Here is a 22,828-nt window from a genome sequence, read left to right as displayed (position 1 = left end):
CTTCCCTGGGGAACACCCATATTGACGGACCTTGATCTGGATAATATACCCCCTAATCTCACCTGGAATGTCCTCTGGGATAAGAATGACTTAAGAAATTTTAGAAATCGACCTCCCAACCCTACTGTATTTGCTTTATGAATCAATTTATAGTGCCACACAGAGTCATAGGCTCTATGAATATCAAAGAAAGTTGCGACCGTGGAGTGACGCTTTGCGAGTGCCTTCTTAACATGAGAAGTTAGATGGACGACATGATCAGTAACACCCCTACCTCTTCTAAAACCAGCCTGGAAAGTAGGTAAAATTCCTTTCTTCTCCAGAAAGTGTTCTAATCTAGTTTTCAAAATTCTCTCAAAAACCTTCCCAAGATGGGGAGTTAACGAAACAGGTCGGTAACTGGAAGGGCTAGATTTAGGTTTTCCTTGTTTGTGAATAGGTACTATGGTTGCTTTCTTCCAATCAGTTGGAAGGATACCAGAATTCCAGCAAATCTGAAAAAAATCTAACACTCTTTTTAAAAAGATATTTGGAAAATGTCTGATCATGTTGTACGATATTGGATCTGAGCCTGTCGCAACTTTCCCTGACTTAACAGCATTGAGAGCACGGTATAGATCCCCCAGCGTTAGGTCTGCATTAATGTAAGATGCACTGCTATCATTCTTATCCATTTCACAGGGGCAGTTCATATCTTCAAACTGTTTCCTTCTCTTTTGCTCATAGGATGGCAAGTATTCTGTCTGACTCATTTTTGCGAATGTATCCGCAAATAACTCGGCTTTCTCTTCCCTAGTTTTATACACAATATCATTTTCATACAAAGGAGGATCAGGAAGATTATAGACACCCTTTATTTGCTTTATTTCTCCCCACAGTTTTGAAGAGGCAGTTGGGTTGCTAGTACAGTCGTTAATCAGATTTGTGTAGTACATCTTTTTGGCAGCAGCCACTGTTTTATTACTAAAACTATTAGCCTGTTTATACTTGTTGTGCAGTTCTGATACTCTTTCTTTGGATTCGATTTTTCGATACCTATGCCAGTTTTTGAAAGCCTCTGTTTTCTTATTGACTGCTATTTCACATGAGCTGTTCCACCAAGGATTACCAGACCGTTTTGGATTGGCTATATACTTTACTTTTGGAATTGAACCATCAGCAGCCTTCAGAATAACATTCCTTAGAGACCGATAACAAATTTCTAAATCTTCTTGTGATGTAACATCAGTGTTGAAATTTAAATCAGCAGAGTAATAAGCCAGCATATTACCAAACAGATCCCAGTTTGCTTTCTTTTCATTATATTTCAACCCCATATTATCTTTAATTATGATCTCATGTTTTACAGATAATACCATTTCAACTGGAAGGCTGGTCACTCCCCAGTGGTGTTTTGAGAACTTGCCATTCACAGTATGGATTTATATCAGTCGACACCAAAGAGATGTCTATTGAAGAATTTTTTTGATCTGCCCGATCAGCGATTCTTGTTATTGAACCATCATTTAATATAGTTAAGTTAGAATGAACTATGGTATTCGCTAGATATTCATTGTTGGTTGTGAATTCGCAATTTTTGTCCGACCACAAGGCATGGTGCGCATTAAAATCCCCTAGAATTATCCAGCTATGGGATAAATCTAAATCCATTAACCAGTCAGCTTCACCTCTTGAAACTCCATCAGGGTAGTAACAGTTAACTACAATTAATGTTTTATCTAAGACAGAAAGCTCTATAGTTGAAGAATACAAACGTTTGTCAATACTATAACATGGTGGTTTTCTAGCTTTATATATGATTGAATCTGAAATATAGGTTGCAACTTTAACTTTTCCTTTGCGCTCTGTTTCATCAATAACTGGAGGGTAGAAGTAACCCTCTAACTTAGGGAGATTGCTTTTATAACAATTGAGGGACTGGAGGGCAATTATATGATAGTTGTGATCTTGCAGAAAATGGATCAGATAGTCAAAATTACATTTACTTCTACAGTTCCATTGCAAAAAACGAAATAGGCCTGCGCCACACCCATCATCATTACATCCTGCTGTCTGCATAAGTGTATAGATACATAGAATAAAGAGTATCTGTCTAATGTACTTCAGGAAAAGAAAAAATAAAGACACATTTACCTTACATACATTCATTTGGAATTCACACGGCAATTTGACAATATTGATTTCAGTTCAGAGATTGAGGACGTCATGACGCCCGTTATGTTTTTCATGATGCTGACAAACTGATAAGAAAGGTTTTCCAAAAACGTGATTATACTTCCAAGTAAAAAATCAGAAGGATCGGAAATTGCAGACACTGGTGAGATTGATTCTTTTCTCTGAATGGGGTTGGTCTTCACAAATGTTGGTTGACGTGTATTGACAGGGGTTTTGCAGGATGGTGTTGATTGTTCTGAACAGCTTGATGTTTGATCAGATGCAGACTGCTGTGAGCTGATATGTTTCCGTAATGGTGTTGACTGTTCTGAACAGCTAGATGATTTGCCAGATTTGTTATTTTCTTGTGTGTTGTCAGTTCTATCTTCCAATGTAAACCTGTCCTTGTCTGTCTTGTCTGTCTTCAACGGCTGTTTGGACCCATGTAGTAATTTTCCATGCACGTTCTTGGCCGGTACAGTTGGCGGGATATCCCTGACTGGAGATTTAGTGATGCCATTTCTTAGTGCTAATGCATATGACTTTGGATTATTAGTGGTAGGTTTAATTGTTTCCTCGCCCGCTAGAGACCGGCTGTCTACGTCTTGGTTCACTGACTGTGCCCGGGCTAGAGCGATGGCTTCAACATATGGCATATGACTGGATGATTTTATTTTACCGGCAAGTACTCTGATTTTATACTCGGGGCAGCCAGGGAAAGAAGCTGCATGATTCCCTTGACAATTCACACATTTTTTGGAATGCGCACAGGTGTGAGCATCATGGCCAGGGAGACCACATCTTCCGCATACTTGTTTGGCTCGGCACGCATTTTTGGTGTGTCCCAAACGGTTGCAGCGGGTGCATCGAAATACCTGTGGGACGTAGGATTTCACCGCGAATGACTGATACCCTAATGAGATTTGCTTTGGAAGACTGCGTGTCAAAAAGGTAATCTTAACGGCGCGTGATTCGCTTCCATCCTTATTTTTTAGTCTTTTCATAGATTTAACATGTGTAAATTCTCTTTGAAGTTCTAAGAGATTGGTTTCCAGGGGGATTGGTTTTATCACCCCTTCAGTAAAAACCTCCGGAACTGAACATTTGATAGTTATGCCAGCCAAACTTTCACATTTTAGAAGTGATTTTTGCTGATCAGCAGAAGTACAACCGATCAGCCACTTACCCGATGACAGCTGTTTTTGACCGAGGATGGGACCAATAGTGTTGTTCCATAATTTTTTACTGAGGATTCCAATACCACTCAGTGTGGCCGATCCCTTTTTTGTGTCCTCCAAAAGGACTGGAAATTGAAACGAAACAGAAGTTTCATTTGACACTGTAGGCCGGGATGACGACGTGGTCTCCCTGTCACAAGACATATCCTCTGATTTGGACGTACTAGGTGGGGACGATGGAGATGATGACGATGATGAGTTGGACATAGATACATGTTCATCTCTCTCTTTGAGAATTTCTTCAATGAAAAATGATTTTAACCTGTTTATCAGATGTTTTTTCCTCCCATGTTTGGGGAGATTATTTTCAGAAAGTAGTTTCTTCAATTGAGAAACTTTGGTCTGATTTAAAAGATCTGGGTTTTCCAGGAATGCATTGAAGGTTGTGACGTTTGACATCACTGCGTCATGTATTAAAAACAAACAAGCAAAATGAATGGATGAATAGATAAATGATATTAATAATAATAAACAAAGTAAAAGGTAAAAACTGCAATAGTCCACACTGTCACAAATATCGATACCTAACTTTGTTGAATGTTAGAATTATATTCTGAAACTAAATTTGGTGACAGGAAAGCTAGCTTATTATAGTAAATTTAGAAACCTACTTATTTTCACCGAAAAATAAATCTAATATATCCTCAACATGTCACAGTCTTCTCTTCAACATACACAGGCACACCAATACATCACGTCTGTAAAATTAACAGATTCAAATGTTAAATGTTCAGGATCCGGCTGCCCCAAGTCGGTAGCAAGGTCGGCGACGTTTAATTTAGTGAATGTTGTCACACACACACACACACACACACACACACACACACACACACACACTGGCACACCGACGGACGGCACAGGCACACACACACACACACCACGACGACGACAACATTGAATTCATACAGGGTTTGATTTACTGTCTTCAATGCGTGGCAGATGAAAACTGTTAATTCCTTCGTCTATGGAATTATCGTACTGAGTCAGTCAGGAACATTCATAACGCTAAGCAAACTTAGCGGCAAACTTAGCCTCGCTGCAAAGACCGTTTACGCATCTCACTGCCTTCGTGTGGCTTAATTCTAAGCATTCGGACAAATCCATATACGCTGCACCACATCCGCTGTGCAGATGCCTGACAGCAGCATAACCCAACACGCTTGTCAGGAGGAAGGTGGCAGAATGGTTAAGACGCTCAGCTGCCAATACAGAGAGTCCGTGAGGGTGTGGGTTCGATTCCCGCTCTCGCCCTTTCTCCTAAGTTTGACTGGAAAATCAAACTGAGTGTCTAGTCTTTCGGATGAGACGATAAACCGAGGTCCCGTGTGCAGCACGCACTTGGCGCACTGAAAAAGAACCCATGGCAACGAGAGTGTTGTCCTCTGGCGAAATTACGTAAAATGAAATCCCCTTTCATAGGTACACAAATATGTAAGCATGCACTCAAGGCCTGACTAAGCGCGTTGGGTTATGCTGCTGGTCAGGCATCTGCTCAACAGATGTGGTGTAGCGTGTATGGATTTGTCCGAACGCAGTGACGCCTCCTTGAGAAAGTGAAACTGAAACTGAAAGCTTGTCTGGCCTTAAGTCCATGCAAATATTTGTTTGTACCTATCAGACGGTGAATTTCTATTACAGGATTAGTTGCCAGAGGACAACACTCTTGTTGCCTTTTTTTTTCTTTTTTTCTTTTTCTATTTTTTCTTCTTTTTTTTTCTTCTTTTTTTTTCTTTTTTTTTTTCGTGCGCCAAGTGCGTGCTGCACACGGGACGTCGGTTTATCGCCCCATCCGAATGACTAGACGCTCAGTTTGGTTTTCCAGTCAGTCAAATTTGGGAGAAAGGGCGAGAGCGGGATTCGAACCCAGACCCTCACGAACGGACACTGTACTGGCAGATGTGTATCTTAAAAAGTTTGCCACCTTGCTCCTTGTGGACACAACAATCCACAGAGTGTGCAGGGAGGTATTTTAATTTGTATTGTATCGCATCGTATTGTATTGTATTGTTTTGCCGCATTGCATTATATTGTATTGCATTGTGTGGTAACTATGTTTTCTTTTTTTGTCATAACAGATTGCTCCGTAGTGTGAGAAATTCGGGCTGCTGTCCCCAGCTAGTGAGAGCGCCTCGCCGCAGTGCAGTGCCAACTTTTTTTTTTTTTCTAAGTGTTTGTAATATGATCAGTGGAGAGGATGTTCAGTTTCTTCAGAATTAACCCTTTTGTTGATAAATGCGTCAGTGCTGCTTACGGGACCTCGGCTTATTGTCTCATCCTAATAACTAGCACACTCCTTCTTCTTTGTGTGTGTGTGTGTGTGTGTGTGTGTGTGTGTGTGTGTGTGTGTGTGTGTGTGTTGCCACGGGTTCGATTACGTGCATACGGGACCTCGGTTTTTCATCTTATCAGAAAGATATAAACGCGACATCCAGACCACCACCCAAGGTCTTTCCGAGTGGAGACTGCCGAGTAAAAACCCACGGTTTTTCATGGACTGAAGTCCACCTATATATGACCGTGGTAAAAACCCCGCATGGGACTCAAGCATGTGAACACTCGCTACGTTGTCGTGCGCATTTACCCGGCCACCAGGCCACCACTCAACATTCCATTTCATTTTCACTAGGTCTTAGCTGGCTGCTCCGTCTTCAGGGCACTGAATTGGCCTTGTGGGTGCCAGTGTATCCGTGACTATGAATCGAAACCTGTGTGTGTGTGTGTGTGTGTGTGTGTGTGTGTGTGTGTGTGTGTGTGTGTGTGTGTGTGTGTGTGTGTGTGTGTGTGTGTGTGTGTGTGTGTGTGTGTGTGTGTGTGTGTGTGTGTGTGTGTGTGTGTGACGGTGTGCGTCAGTTGCGTGTTTGTGTGTTTGTCAGTGCCAGTGTGCGCTTTACCGTCCACTGACTGACGGACAGTGTAGGAGTTTCAGATCATCAGTATTTTCCCCCTCCGAGTTCTCAGTAAAGCCGTTTAAGATATTTTTTTTAAAAGCATTCCAGCGAAAAACTTTGATTCTTTCACCCGCCGGCCCTTTATATGAGGTTGTGGACCATGTGATACAAAAAACAATAAACACACGTAAAGTCACAGCTTCCGGCAGTCCACGCGGCAATGTCAGCGATCACTGAGTACTGACTAATGAATAAATAAATAGATTGTTAAGCACATAAATAAATAAATAAATAAACAAATAAATTTGTTTACTTCAGAAATTTAAACAAATGTCAGCATGTCACCTTGTAACACTTTTCCCAAGTTTTATGCACACAATAAATCATAAAAACCTAACATCACCCAACGAGTTTGTTCGATTATATTGATTTGGTATCTGTCTGTTTCCGAGCCGAATTATAACGGTTATTTTTCGGACATTCAAAATCAACCCAATGAAAAATGAAGAATACTTACTGTACCAATGACACTAAGGCAAAAAAAAAAACTTCGTCCCTGGGTGGGCTCGAACCACCAACCTTTCGGTTAACAGCCGAACGCGCTAACCGATTGCGCCACAGAGACGATCTGCAAAATTTATCTTTTTAAAGATAATTATAGAAAAATATATAACTTCTTTTTGCTATTAAAAGTCTGAATGACATTATCTGTTGTGATTGTTGGATAATCTGTTTTGTTTGTCCTTTCGTTAGTTCTCATTATCAACTCGTACCACCTGGTAAATAATAGCAAGCTAATTCATGAGAAGGTTGACTGACTGCGAGCTGAAAATATCCTTATTTGGCACAAATTCTCATTCTGTTTGCTAAAGTTCCAAAGTGTCTTTGTTGTTGCTCAGTTGCACACGCTATTGTTTGCAATGATAAACTACAAAAGACACTGCTGTTGACATTTTCTAATTGTTTCCTACTTAACAATGTGTGTAAGGAACTAACAGTATCCTCACTCAAGAAAAATTAAATCAGTATGCTCGTAAATTGATGAAAAAGAAGATTCTGTGGGAGCAATCCACAAACTACCAGCTGAGGCAGTAAGTCGAGTGGCAGTCTTTTTTTGGTCTGATGGGGTGGGGGGTGTTTGTTTTTGTTTTAGATTCGTGAATGATGGATTCTTTTTCAGTCCTAAAAGAACAAGAAAGCTTTTACACGCACACAAACAAGTGCACGCTCGCGCTCACTTAAACGCACATTAACACACACACACTCCCAAACACACACACGCACAAACACACAGTCACAAACACACACACACGCACAGGGGACACACATGCCCTTCATACAAAATATTGCAAAAATATCGTTTAAGCGGAAAAGAAGTTCATGTCTTTCAAATTTACAGCAGGTCTTTTAAAAAAACACACACACGTTTAATAATGATAATGGGCATTTATGGCGCTGAATCTTACCAAAGCCCAATGAGCTTACAAAAACAAAAATACATATAGGACTGAACATGTATTTGTCCTTAAAAGATATTTTGAATTTATAAAATATTACTCCGACAAATCACAAAATGCATGTTTCAAAGTCCATGAAGTTGGCATCTACCTTTGATTATTATTTTTAGTTATAATGAGCATGCTTGATCGCATTCTAGGAATGTTTGAGATTGTCACAAATTACAGTTTGTCCAATCTTTTGTAGTTCTTCCTTTTAACCTGTGCAATTTTTTATGTCTCTTTTTCCTCTCTTAGTCATATTAGTGCAGAGAATATTGATGTTGGAAAAAAAACCCAACACTTTATCTACCTTGGGAACAATATTATGAAGCCTATTTTGAGCATCCTGAATGTAAGAAGAACATAATTTTTTTATGAGTTTGAATTCTGAATTGTGTGCACAGACCTGCTGATCTGAGGAAGAATATACATTCTTGTAATAACAGTTAATACGATCATGCATCATTTGATATAATGAGGAATACAGGAAACAGTGATATTTTTAGTTTCAGCCCCAGGCACGATGGCGTCAAACCCCAACACCAGTCAGCATGAAACCGATCCGTCACTGCCTTCTGCTCGACGTCACAGTGCCAGTGACGCTACCTTTAAACATGTCTCCCCACCCAAGAGAGCACCTTCAGCAGCATTGAGAATGTTCTCCCCTGTTGACAGTGATGATCTGGAGGTTGAGACAGTTCTTGGGGATGGTAAGAGATTTGATGGTGGAAGTAGATATATAAAAATATATATGATGAAGCATTTAACTGATGAGAACAATAAATGAATGATAGAACATAGCACAAGTTCAGATTATCAGCCAATTTCTGACATTTAACATTTCTTGTTTTCTTTTTTCTCTTTCTTGATCATAACAAGTATTGATATTCTCCTGCACAATCTGTTGTAACTCTTATAGTATTATAAGGTGTGTAAGAGATTCCTTTCTACCTTTGTGTCAGAATTAGGAAAAGTATCATGATATGTAAATGTTGGAGTGGTCAATGCTGGTTTTTCACAATGGAGTGATCTTGTCATTCCAGAACTTTTTAAATTTGAGTGATTATAGACCATATCAGACTTTTAATATGTTATTGTTGATAATATCTATAATGAAGGAACATAAAACATATTAAAGCTGTATGATTATAACAATTTTCCTTGATCTGAACCCGGAATAATATTGTTTTCCCAGGTGGCAGAGGCCCACGATCTATGCATGGAAACTTTTCACGCTCCAGATCAACAGAACATTATGATGTTGCATCAAAAATTGCACAGTCACCATTTAGGGTAAGAACAATATGATTTGTAATATTTTCAGTCATAATTAGTGTACTCGGTCACTTACAGTTACACAAGTAGTATGAATTCACCTCTTTCCATTTCCAAGTTCTACACCCTGTTCTCTGTACATCTACCAATTTTAAAACCTCTTCTCCATTAAATTTGTCTTAATTCTCAAGTGTCATTATGTTGCAATTTATTGATCTCAGAATATGATCACTTTGAATTTTAGCATTTCAGTTCATGCATCCTGACTGATTAATTTATTGATGGTAATAGAACCCACTAATCCATTTGGGGTGAGGAGGGGGTGTCATCACAGAATATAAATGCTTTGTGCAATCTGTTTGTTCTTTTTTGTTTGTATGTTTACTTGCATATTTCTGTTGTTGTTGTTGTTTTTTTAAATTGTGCTTTTTAGAGAGAAAAAACAAAACAACAGCATCCTATCTGAATAAATTTAGGAAATTAAAGTTACTTAACCAAGAGGTCATCCACTCTTTTAGATTAAAGCTAAATGTGGTTTTTGAAGCTAAATGTTTTGGGGTTTGTTTGTTTGTTTGTTTTTTGTTTTTTTGTTGTTGTTTTGTTTTTTTTTGTTGTTTTTTGTCAGGTGTTGTACAGTTACATGTATATGGTTTCCATTGTCCAATTATATGTATGAATTAAAGCACTTTATGATATTGTTTCTGTGATTGTGCATTTGTGTGTGTGTGTGCACATGCACATGCACCATGCACATGCACTTGATGTTTCCTTTCTTCACATTTAGTGTGTGTTGGTAGCAGTAAAATTTACTTCCCTTTCTTGTGATTTTTTATATTAGACTAGATTTACCTCTGACCTAGAAAAATTAAAATACCTGAGTTGAAATTAGTGAAATTCTTAAATCCATGTTAAGATTGTTTTCACATTCAAAATTGTATAACAAAAACAGCAGACTGAAAATAAAACTTACAGTTCTTGTTTTATTTTGTTTTCTTTCCAAATAACTTTTGGAGTCACTGATTAAAGTTTTAAGTGATAATGAATTGATCCATTTTCTGTTGTTCCATTTATCAGAGCACATCCTGGGCTCAGAAGATCCCTTGAGCTGTTAGCACAAGGACAACATATCAGCTTTCTTCTCTGTTGATGTTGTGGTACTTTGAAAATGCTGATTGTACTATTTGAATTCTGAACACAGGTACAGTTTTAATATGAAAAAAAGAAAATTGTATTTGATTTTAATTCCCATATGTTGTTTGTTTTATTTGGGCTTACATTCAATCATCTTTTCATTCTATTGTTCTTATTCCTGTTTCACCTGTTTCTGTTATTTAATTGGTGCTGACATCTTTTTTTTCTGTTTAATTTTGTTATCCACACAATGCTAATCACAGATTGTTTAGGGTGGGCCTTTGCTAGTTTGTTAAATGTTTATTCTTTATGCAATAATCAAAACATTGATAATGAATTTCACTAACATTCTGCAGGTTTATGACTGTGGACAGTTCAAGTATGAAATACATGTAAAGTATCATTATGTTCATGTATGAGGAGTATGCACACAGAACAGTTGAAAGTGTGGAATATATAATGTATTCAAGTATAATGAAGATATACAAGTTTGCAAATGTACAGTTTAAAGAATGATATATTTACAGGGAAGTAACATGTGCTACACATATGCTTTCAATGAAATTTTGAAGTATTTTAACATATTTATTAATGAAATGTGTCATATGTAGCCATTTTGCTATTATTATGTTTGGAAACATACATACACTATATACATGAAAGAAAACACATTCAAATACAGGAATTCTTTTTTTCAAAAATGATTGCTAATTTTGTACAATAGAAAGTGAGAAACTTCTTAAATGTGACAAAAACAGATGAACAGAAAATGCAGTAATAAAACTAGAAAGCAAAACAAAACTTGTGTTAATGTACAGAAGTCAAACAAAAGAACTTGTGTATAGCAAAGATATCAGGTAATAAATCAGTTTTTACTGATTCTTTTGTGATTGTAGTGTTGAATATATTTGTATCACATCAGTACAGGTGGACTGGTTTGAAGAAGATGGCAGCTTTTTTTTTTCTTTGACTTTCTTTTTCCATTTGCTTTTCAGCCTTCAACAGTCATGACAAATCTAAGCAGAGGTAACGTGCAGACTACGACACCGTCCATTTATCCTTGTGAGTTGCATCCTTCTGTCTCCTTTGTCTTTCTCTCTCTGACTCTGTCTCTGTCTGTCTGTCTCTCTGTCTTTAACATGATTATGAATAGTTATATGTGTTGTTGTCTTTTGTGGATGTGGGTGTGCATCCAAATGTCCAAGGGCTTAACTATTTTGTTAACATCTTTTGAATACCCTTTCTATATTCCCTCCCTCTCTCTGTGTCTGTCTTGCCTCCCATCCTTCCTTCCTGTCGCTTTCGATAACTTTTGTACAGTTGCTACAAACTGAAAATTATAATACTCTTCCCTTCTCAAGAGTGGCCACAGTCAAATATTTATTATTCTGTCACTTTCCTTTTCACTGCATTTGAACATGTTTCCCCTATTTCCTTTTCGATCATCACATGAATCTCGAGTCTTTTTTATTTTCTTGAGCACTTGTTTTATTTTGACCCAGCATCAGATTGTACTTTACCATTTGCTTTCTATTTTGAATTTTGAAATTCGAATTGTCCAGATCGCCTTAAATTTTGGTGACTTTTTTTTTTTTTTTTATTGGAAGAGATACAGGAATGAGTAAACAGATTAACAGATACAGTCTTAAGTCGATTCAACATAAAGTGAAGTAGGTAGTTAAATGGATAGACATTAATCTAAAATGTATGTGATGATTTGTGCAGCATTAACTGTTCACCAGCTGGCTGCGCAGGGAGAGGTAGTTCTCCTGCAACAAGAACTGCAGGATGGTGAGTACCGGTACACCCACACCATGATAACAAGGTGATGGGTACATTTGCACCTTGATCAGTAAGACAGTGGGTACATCTGCACTGTAATCTGCAGAAAATCTGAACAAAAATTGAACAAGCACTCTCAATTTGAGACACTTCCTAGAAGTGGATGCAAGTGTTATCCCAGTCTTCCTGTTTGTACCAATTGCTTGCTGAACTTTGGGCGAGAGCTGACTGGTGACTAAATCTTCCACTATTTTACTATGGCTACTGAATGGGGCCCTACCCATAAACTCTCCAGTAGTCACTAGCTAACAATAGTAGGAAATCAGGGAAGTGTATGTATTGACAAACAATGATATTTTACAGGTTAATGAATAGACATTTGCTGTTGTAGTACTGATAGAATTTAATGGAAGGCCCTCATATTGTTTTGCTATTGCATAGAAATTATTATCCCCAGAGAATCCATGTTTAGTATTGATGGCAAGCCTTTGAAAAAGTGCAAGTTTGCACTCTGGACAAGTTATTTACACTTGATGCCTGGAAATACAGAGGGAAGTGTCAATAGCTATGTATTGAGGTAGTCCCAATAACTATTTGTTGAGGCAAAGGATGTTTGTGATGATTATAATCAAATACTTTTTAGTTAGTTGCAGTGTTTTTCTCAGCTTAAATTCAGAGGATGAGATTTGTTTCCCCCAGTGTATATCCAGATATTGTTGTTTTTGTTGTTAGTGGTGGTGGTGGTGGTGTTGTATTTTTCCAGTTAAAAACAACAACTCCTCTAAATCACAGTTTAAAGAAACATACAACGGTATTCTCTGGACACAGGAATGGACATCAATTATGTCGACGACAATGGTTTCACGGCGCTGCACTGGGCGTGTGCCAATGGTCAGCTGGGAACAGTGGAATTCCTCATCAAGAACGGGGGAGACATCTCAGTGGCCGGAAACCAGGGGGAGACACCTCTTCTGTTGGCCTCCTGCTATGGTTTCATTGAAATTGTCAAGTTCCTGCTCTCCATTGGTGTTGATGTAAACTATGCAGATGAGGTGTGTGTTCTGGAGCAGAGTAGATGGGGGAAATATAGCGTTATGTGGTGTGATGTAATTATGAGCAGTTTCAGTGTAGTGTAGTATAGCATGTTTCACTGGAGTGGAAAATAGTGTAGTGTATTGCAAGGATGTGCGATGCAGGGTACAGTGTAGCGTGTTGCAGTGGAGTGAAAAATCGAGAAATGTTTTGTCGTACTGAATGGTGTAATGTGGTATAGTGTAGTGCAGTGTAAGTTATCGTAGTCCTTTAGTGAAGCATGGTATAGTGGAGTAGGAAAACTGTAATATCATATGGCATTGTGTAGTGCAGTGCAGTGCAGTGAAGTATAGAGGGAAATTCTGAAATGCAGTCTGGTATTGTATGGTGCAATGTGATGTAGTTCAGTTCAGTGCAGAGCAGAGTAGTGCTGTTTAATACAGTATGATGTGGTGTAGACATTCCATTTTTGTAATGTCACTATGTTGTGTGATATAATGCAGTGTGTTGGGGAAAAAATGTTGTGAAGTGTAGCATTACATGGCATTGTGGAGTGCAGTGCAGTGCAGTGCAGTGCAGTGCAGTATGCTGTGGTGTGTAGGGTGTGCTGTTATTGGGCAGGACTGCGCAGTGTGGTGTTGTGTTTTGTTAACCTCTTGACTGCTGAGCCGTGGTAGAATGATACAGGTGGTACATGAATTTGAAGAGCTTTTACTGCTTTTTGCATACTAAGTGGGTCATTGATTTTGCTGATCAAAAGTAATGCCTTCCCAAGAGAAAGGAATCCTAATCGTCCATAATGACCAACATTCTGCTCTGTAAGCTCAGTCCTATCTCATTGAGGTGACAGCCTTTCACAGACAAGCATGATTAACAGCAGCAGTCAAGGGGTTAAAGTGTACTGGACTGTTATGTATTCACCATCTCATTGTAGTGCCTCCATAGAGAAAGGTGAAAACAAAGTCACCAGTTTACCAGACATAGCACCAAAGTGTGCAAAGGAGGAAGTTGGCAGAATGGTTAAGACACTTATCGGCCAATACAGTGTCAGTGAGGTTTAAATCTCAGTCTTGCCCTTTCTCCCAAGTTTGACTGGAAAATCAAACTGACCATCTAATCATTCTGATCAGATGATAAAACTAAGGTTCGGTGCGCAGCACGTACTTTGTGCACTGGAAAAGAACCCATGGCAAAAGTGATGTCCTATGGCAAAATTCTGTCGAAGAAATCCATTCTGATAGATACACAAATGTACATACATGCACTCAAGGCATAACTAAGCACATTGGGTTATGCTGCTAGTTGGGCGTCTGCCAAGCAGATGTGGTGTGTAAACAGTTTTGAGAAACTGAAACTGAAATGGTCACAGAAAGCTGATATCATGACCTTGGGTGCAGGGTGGGAACACAGCCCTGATGTACGCAGCGTACAACAACCACGCCACCTGCATCACACCGCTCCTGGAGTTTGGTTGTGACCTGACAGCCACAAACGAGGATCAGCTTACCGCCTTTGATCTTGCCGTTGCCCAGGGCAACAAGCAAGGTAAATGATCGGGACCAGAGCAATTATGCGCACACAAATATACAACACACACTGGCACACACGCACACTTGCATGTACATGCTAACACATAATACCTTACATGCTCAAAACTTTCTGCCTCTTTTTTTTTCTTTTCTTTTTAAATTTATAAACCAGGGAAAATAAAAACAGAAGAAAACAAAAAGATTGCTTTCTCTTTCTGTTTTTGTACTAAAAAATGATATTGCTAAAACATAATACATATATATATATAGAGAGAGAGAGAGAGAGGATTAAACCTTGTATTGTGATTTGCTTCATAGTTTCTTTCTCTCTCTGTCTCTCTCAGTCTCCCTTGCCCCACTACACCCCCTCCACCTCACCCCCACCCCTCCTCTTCTTTAAGCATTCACCACCAGTCTTTCTCTATTATTTTTGTTGTGTTTAATTATGTCAGTAGGATGCCATCATCACTGTTGAAACAGATTTTGTTTCTGTACTGTGCATTCAGTCTGCAGTAAAACTGATTGACGATGTGTTGATGTTTTTCAGCTCAGCAGGCCATGGAACGATACATGCTGTCCCTGTTTGACTCCAGTGGCTCTTGATAGCATCTGCTTCCTGGAGGGTGGAGGAGAAGAGAAAAAGAGGAAAAAAATTCCAGCAGCTGGAACCAAATCATTACTGCAGCACCTTAACTTCAGTTTTCTGATTTTGCTCAATGTTGATCATGTGTGTTCACAACAAACTATGCCTTATCGTTCATGCAAGACAAGTTTCATGTGCTGTACAAGAAACCTGATCTCATTGCTGTTGATCCTGAAAGACATGTTGTTGTTTTTTATGTCAACGAAAACTAACATGGCCTGTTCAATAAATAACAAACATGAGTGTTTCACTAATGGAGCCCTTCCCAACAATGTTTTCTGCCTGCGCTGACTTGCAGACAATCTTTATGCATTCAGAGGATGTTTGTACGTACCAGTGTAATGACCCTCATTGCCCATTGTACTCACCATAGTTACCCAATCATTTGTGCCAAACAGTCACAGGCATTCATGATCATTGAGGACATTCGTTGGCGAAGATTCTTTCATTATGAAAGCATATAGAGAATTTCCTATCTCAGAACCAAAACCACTGTCCTCACCAAAACTGACACAGGAAAGTCTTTGGTTGGGCAGACTGTGAGTGAACTAAGTTCACAGATGCATTAAAGTTGCCTGGCCTGAGTGGTGTTGTAACAGATTCAGCCTGGACGGAATATCAGTGCTGCGCATATAAGGTAAAAGAACGCGTCAAATCAAGACCTAAAGAAGCCTAGCCTCAACTGAGACACTGGCCTGGTAACTCCTTCCATTTTATGACAGTCTGTTGCAGTGCCACTGACGAGAGTGCCTGTAGCCAAGCAATGTAAATGCAGTAGTGAACGTAGTTCTCTCACAGCCTTTCCCATGACTTATCAGATTTGATGTTGAAGGTGGTGAGAAACCACAGAAATATACAAGTATGTTCAAACTTTGGATTCTGTGTAAGGAAACATTTTTCTACATTGTGGACAACTTTAGAATGATGGACTGCTGTGTGTGAAGCATAGGGCTATAAAATAAACTGTAGAATTTGACAGTGACCATAACAAAAAAACAACAAAAAACACTGTGACGGTGAACCAGTGTATCAGCAGCATGTAGAAGGCTATCTCGGCTGCTCATCGGTATGTTTTGATTCATACCACGTTATTCAGTCCCAGTTGTTCACATTGAAGAAAAACACAGAAATTCCTGGCATATATATGTTTGTAAAGGTGGAGACCAATATTGGTATAAATCTGAAATCCATCAGGGCAAAATAGGAGCAGCTATGTTTTTAATGAATGAGGATGATCAGAAGAATTTGAAGCATTGAAAAACCACACAGTAAAAACAGTATTGTGCAGTGCAAGGCAATGATCAAAAGAAAAACTGGAGTAGGTTGAGTCCTTCAGTCATTAAATAAACAGTAAAGATCAGGACAGCACATCATATTGTCACTTCATTTTAATTAATCAGTTGATAAAATTCAGTAATGATCATCGTCATTGGAGGAGAGAGAAGACAAATCAGAAAAAAAAAAAAAAATCTGCACAGTACAGAGCAGCAGAGTGTATTGTTACTTCATTTTGATAAATAATAATGATAATAAGATCAGAGAACTAAAAACAGAACAGTATAGTGCAACAAAGCATATTGTTTCCACATTTTGATTAATAAATAATAATGAAATGGTCATAGCGATTTAAGAAAACTAAAAGCAGTACACTACAGAGCAGCAGAGTGTTTTATAACTCCATTTTAATAAAAGAATTATAATGATGATAGAGTAAGAGGGCTAAAAACATTTGCAGTGCAGGATAGCAGAGGGTATAGTATTTTATTGTAATGAATACATTTCTTAAATGATTATAAAGATGATGATGATAACAATAGTAGTAGTAGCAATAGCAGTAGTAGTAGTGATGATAAGAGAACTAAAACAGTTCAAACCATGTTGATTTGTTTTTGTTTTTGTTTGTTTCTTTTTGTTATTTTCATTGGGGCGTAGGGTGGTGGAGATGGGAGGGAGATGGAGGTTGGGAAGAACAGTCTTTTCATAAGGCTCCTGCGTGTATCTGGAGACAAAATTACAAAACTGAAGACTAATGCATGTCATAATCTGTCTTATTCCATTTTAGTATATTTTATTTCTATTTTCTTTTCTTTTCTTTTTTAATTTGCACAGTGCTTTTAGATCTCAACTAGCTTATCAGATGAATATTCAGTGTTGTGCTTTATCGTTGTTCATCTTTGCCTAAAGTGATTCTACATTCTTTATTTCATCCTCCTCTCTCTCTCTCTCTCTCTCTCTCTCTCTCTCCCCCCCCCCCCCTGCCCCCCCTTACCCCTCTCTTTCTCTGTTCCATTGTTTCACTGTGTGTGATGCATGTATTGGTACTCATGATGATGTTGTTCTTTTTTCGTCTGTATTGTTGTGTATGTGTATTCATGTTTATGATTGTGTGTCTATTAACAAAACTGTTTAGTAACTTTGATTGACACCATTTTATTAATTAAAAAGGTAATCAAAACAAACGAACCAATCAGGAATTGCACAGAGGTGACAGCTTCATATCATTATTTTTTATATACCTGTAGTGTGCATGGTATGACAACTTGTCAGTTTTGTTACCATACTTACACATATTATGCGCATGTGTTGTTGTTGTTATCATCATCATAGACTTGATTTGAACAACTCACTTCTGTCATTGATCAGTGATGTGAGTTTATTGAACATGTTGGTTATGATGCGTTCCCTGTATGCTGTCGTTTTTGTTCCAGTTTTAAATAGGTAAATAGGGTTGCTGGGTTGAGGCCTTCTTTACTTGAGTTTCTGTACCTTGTTACTTCTTTCCAGGTCTTTTGGACGCAGTAGCCTTACACTTGTTCTACAGCAGCAGCTGTTCATGGCATTGAAACTGGAGCGAGTGAATGCATGGTTATAATGTTAAAGGAATTGTATTGGCAGGTGTGCTTTTTTCTTCCTTAAATAAGGCAAAAGTCCCATTGACTTTAATGAAACTGGACATATGTAACGTTAGGTTTCACAAAATTCTAGTTTCCCAAGTTACTTTGTCTTTTTTGGTCAAGGTGAAAACAGAGATAAGTCTTGCACATTGTGCTCAACAACTTCTACAGTAGAAGGTTTGGATTTAAATGCATTGAGATGACATTTAAGACCCGAGAAGGCAAATTATTAGTATCCTTTCAAGTATGACCCAGCAATATGAGCATTGTTGAAGGTTTTTGTCACTGTTATCAGAATACTGTTTCTCAAGATTAATTGTGGAGTATACATATGTCTTGACCATTGCAATAGATCAGATTTTTGTCTGTATAGATATATCTGTACCTGGTGTATCTCTCTCCACACACACATGCACACATTCATACATGCATGTACACACTCCCTCACTCACACAGTCACTTACACACACACACAAGATGTACTACAAGTCCGTATAATCTTTTCTTCTTTTGTTTTTATATTGATATGAGGCAGGGGAGGGAGTAAGATAATGCTTGCAAGAAGAAAAAAAATGCAAGGAAAAGTATATTGCTGCTATAAAGATTGGTTTTGTTTCATGTGCCTATTGGGATTTGTTAATCATGTTTGTTTAATTAATGCATGCATTAATGTGTAAATTGGAGTTGTGGTATGGTGTAAATGTGGCCATGTGAATTAGCCTTCTTTTTGACCGGTCAAAGAGAAATGATTTATTTTTGTACTGTTGTATGTTGTTTTTTTAATGTTTTTGAAAATATTTGCAGTCTTTCTTTTTTATGATTTTATTTTTTAATGATAATATATTGAGTAAAAAGAAACAAATTTGTGAAGAAATTTGTCTTTTTTTTCGAAATCCTTTGGCAAGGTGAGAGAAATTCATGTGTTGTGTGTGATACTTGGATTTGCCTGCCTGTTTGTCAAAACACCTACTCTTTCTGTCTGTCTGTCATCTATCTTTCTATGAGCTACCCCGCAATCCACCCCACTCATTGTTGTTTTCATTTCTGAGATTCAAATTTCATGTGCCATGATGTAACACACTTCAAAGTTTGGCTGTGTGTTTGTGTTAAAATGTGTTTTCTATCTGTATCTAAAATTTTCTGTTGCACTATTGTGGAACACTACCTGCCCTGAAACTGGGTTTACAATATGCTTGGCTCTGTAAATACCTTCTGGCCATGTCAGTTGCACTGCTGTCACATTCACTACTTATCTCGTATCCTGCCCACTGAACAGTACGCTGTCACATACACAACTTATCTCAGATCCTGCCTACTGAACAGTACAGGCTCATTTCTGACAGGTTTCAGCACCCGGAGAGCACAGAGATTATTAGTGTCATGTTACCATCAAGCCACACACCAGAGAAGAATGTGCACTGCTACTGACTCATTCTGGTAGTGTTAAATAGTTCTTCAATGTACACTGCTTACTCACTCTTTAAGTGTTACAGTTCTTCATTGTACACGAGACACTACCTGTTAAGCCCCTGATCAGATGACAACAGTGGTTGTTTAGTTGTAGACTTGCATTTCCTGTGAAATGAAGACATTTCTCAGTTGATAACCCCCAAGAATCTGTTGTTTCCAAAGAGTTGGAATATGTTCACCATAGGAATAAATGTGAAAGGAGAACAATTTTTTCCATGATTGTCTGGATGATGACAACAACTCAGTTCACTTTTAGACCTATTTGCATGCTGTACTCGACACTCCCCTTTCTTTAATCAGCTCTGAGATACAGATGTTCCAGCATTGTCTATTTTTTTTTTCTTTATCATTTTTTTTAGCAGCAGATGTCATGTTACGTACATGGATAAGTCCACACACTTTGACACCTTGAAATTGAATCTGAAATTGTCAGGAAATCTGAACAGCACTCAAAAAATTTGCGTACTTGTTAAAGGATGACACTGAACTAGATGGTACCATTTCAGCATCTGACATATCAGATCAGAGCAGTGCCTGGCAGGGGCCCATGGTCATACTTTCCATTGTATGTATATGTGGTGTATAAGTGAAAATATTCATTTACATATACCCTTGCTAACATTTTTTTGCTCCAGGAAGATCTTGATGTTCCATTCCCAATCTCGCACTTTCTCCGAAGTTTGACTGGAAAAATCAAACTGAGTATCTAGTCATTTGGATGATATATTAACTCTCTCCATACGAACGGCGAAAGAGACGACGTTAACAGCGTTTCAGCCCAATTACCATCATCGAAATATTGCAAGCAGAAGGCTCTTATACTGAAGAGGTGAATATTGACAAAGAATACCACAATTCTGACGACGGAAGCTAAAGGTTGGGTCATTCAGACACCCACTGGACATCCGAGGGGTCTGTGTAGAGGAGAAGAGAGGACTGGCCGTACTGAGTGAGTTAAACCAAGGTGCTGTGTGCAGAATGCACTTTGCGCACTGAAACAAACGCAACAAAAAGATTTTCCTCTGTCAAAATTCTGTAGAAGAAATCCACTCTGATAGATTCACAGATATAGGCATGTACTCAATGCCTAAGCGTGCTGGGTTACGCTGCTGATCAGGCATTTGCCTAGCAGATGTGGTGTGGCGTATAAGGATTTGTCCTGACACAGTGACACATCTTTGAGAAACTGAAACTTAAAGCAAACAACCATTTACCAGTTACATCAAAGCCATTGCTGCCCTCCCTTCCTATACATCAGACAACTGACCAAATAAACCCACTCATCTTGTTTTTCTTCAATTGATGTTCTCAAAATAAATGAGTAAATAGATCTAAAAAGAAGATGAGGGTTCACAGGACCCTGAAGTACACAAAAAATACACATTGTCCACATTGTACTTGGAAGTGAAATCTCAAGCAAGTTTGATTTCCCTGCTGATCAGTTTGCAGACAGAAAATAAACATTCTGTTACATGAATACTGAACACCATACCCTTTCAAACATGATTGATGAATGAATAAATTTTAATTATAATTCTTTTGGATACAGAATTTAAGAAAATGACTTTTCAATATTTTACGATCCATTTGCACCATCTGAAAAGAATAAATGACATTTTGACAGATACCAGAACCATTATCATCTCGGTTCTTTTTTTTTCTTTTTTTTTAAATCCAGGTTGGGGTACTATAAAGTTTGTCTTTAACCTCTGCTGTAATCAATATTATTGTTTGTTACTGTACACCGAGAGCCTGTATCTGACACAATTCTAGATGACTGGGAAAAAAGCTGAAGAAATATATATACAAATACATATATACATATACATATGATGGATCACAGAAATTACTGGCCTTTTTAACATTTAGATTTTGAAATCCATTACATGGGATGATATGTTATGATATTTCAAATGAATTTTTCAATAAATTGTATTCAGATTCAGCATGGATTCAGATGTAAAAGATCTTGTGTGCCACAAATATTAGAAGTGATAGTCTGCTCTTCATTTGAAATGGATTCTTGACAACAACAACAAAAACAAAACAAAACAAAAAAAAATCTGATGTAATTTATCTTGACTTCAAGAAAACTTTTACTCCTTTTCCTCACGAGATTAATTAAACATATTATCTAATTGATTAGATGGATTGATTTCTTTTTTTCTGAAAAGACCACAAAGAACAAGAATAGATAAAGTTCTGCTTACTATTCACAGGAAACCAAAGTTCATGGTGTTATTACCAAATAGAAATGTATTAGGTCTTATATTGTCCCCCCCCCCCCCCCCCCCCCCCCCCCCCCAGTCCTTACACATTAAAGCCCACTTGTGCATATGAATGAATGTGGGAGTCACAGCTCTCGAACAAAGGAGAAGAAAAAGGAAGAATAAGAAGTATTATTCACAATTTCCATAATGATTTTCCGTCCACATAATTTGAACAGTATATGTACAAATTTACCGAACACAACAAGAAGCAAAACACCTTACATAAATGTGCAGTGTTACAGTTGGACTTACACACTCTTTAAGTGTGTGTGTGTGTGTGTGTTTGGGTTGATTTTGATAGGTTTGGCCTGCTTCCGGTACAAATATTTCTTCGAAATGTCGCCGAGACGTCTCAGTTTCCGGTTTGTACACACGTGGGTACTGTGCCACTACTGTTACAATGAGTACGCCAGGTGAGATGAAGTCTACGAAAAAACGACCCCATTCGGACGATGCTGAAGGAAATAAAGCGAAAAGAAAGGTAATACCGATTGCAATGACCGAAGTACGTGATGATGTCATTAGATACTCGCATATTCCAACAGAACACACAATAGAAGGCGAGAATCAACTCTGTATGATCAGTACTGAAATTGATGGCGCATTGTTATGAATTCATAGTCCGATTCATATTCCAGTCTGAGAGTCTGCATCCATACAGTAACACATATTAACGGATACGTGTTCACGCATATATCCGACATCGGAGGCCACAAACTGCTGTGTGCCTTCGTACTATCTTAGATGGACTTACTGAGTGACTCTCTCCTAGCTGGTTATCCCAAATACTCTTTTCACAGACTTCAAAGATTAGATTACAGAAGTCTGCTGCCAGATTTGTTCACAAAAAGAAAACTCACCAGGATCTGTGTGTGCTTTCGCTTCCAATTCTGCTTTCAAAAGACATCTTTTAAGTAAACCCATCCTTTTTTTCAAAGCTGCTTCTCCTCAGCCTGTTTTAGTGTTTTTGTGCATTTACCATGATCTGTAGTTGTTTGCTGCCAATGTTGTGTGTGTACATGT

At 38.2% G+C, this 22,828-nt stretch overlaps 3 protein-coding genes and 1 non-coding gene across 5 annotated transcripts in view; 3 read left to right on the top strand and 1 right to left on the bottom strand.

Annotated features, from left to right (window-relative positions):
• Positions 1–3,059, top strand: part of LOC143282269 (uncharacterized) — a 56,057-nt gene extending 52,998 nt beyond the window's left edge. Inside the window, exon 6 of the mRNA XM_076587869.1 lies at positions 2,926–3,059. Coding sequence (XP_076443984.1) covers positions 2,926–3,059 — 134 coding nt within the window. The remainder of the gene's footprint in view (positions 1–2,925) is intronic.
• A 3,772-nt stretch (positions 3,060–6,831) lies between these two features.
• Trnan-guu (transfer RNA asparagine (anticodon GUU)) lies at positions 6,832–6,905 on the bottom strand. Its single transcript has one exon. It is a non-coding gene; the product is annotated as a tRNA-Asn (tRNA).
• Positions 6,906–7,163: 258 nt separating this feature from the next.
• On the top strand, positions 7,164–18,921 carry LOC143282047 (uncharacterized). Of its 2 annotated transcripts, none has more exons than XM_076587481.1 (8): positions 7,164–7,371; positions 8,292–8,489; positions 8,975–9,072; positions 11,181–11,247; positions 11,911–11,976; positions 12,796–13,019; positions 14,397–14,544; positions 15,076–18,921. In XM_076587481.1, the coding sequence occupies exons 2-8, from the start codon at positions 8,303–8,305 to the stop codon at positions 15,129–15,131; spliced, it is 846 nt and encodes a 281-aa protein (XP_076443596.1). In that variant the 5' UTR covers positions 7,164–7,371; positions 8,292–8,302; the 3' UTR covers positions 15,132–18,921. The 2 variants fall into 2 exon arrangements, with proteins under 2 accessions (XP_076443596.1, XP_076443595.1); XM_076587480.1 differs by having other exon boundaries at positions 8,286–8,489.
• Positions 18,922–22,155: 3,234 nt separating this feature from the next.
• The window catches only part of LOC143282268 (nucleolar protein 6-like), a 28,512-nt gene continuing 27,839 nt past the window's right edge, over positions 22,156–22,828 (top strand). The window contains exon 1 of the mRNA XM_076587868.1: positions 22,156–22,286. Coding sequence (XP_076443983.1) covers positions 22,206–22,286 — 81 coding nt within the window. The 5' untranslated portion in view covers positions 22,156–22,205. The remainder of the gene's footprint in view (positions 22,287–22,828) is intronic.

This window comes from Babylonia areolata, chromosome 5, assembly GCF_041734735.1.
Source record: "Babylonia areolata isolate BAREFJ2019XMU chromosome 5, ASM4173473v1, whole genome shotgun sequence".
NCBI lineage: Eukaryota > Metazoa > Mollusca > Gastropoda > Neogastropoda > Buccinidae > Babylonia > Babylonia areolata.
This window is presented reverse-complemented; position numbering and strand designations above follow the sequence as displayed.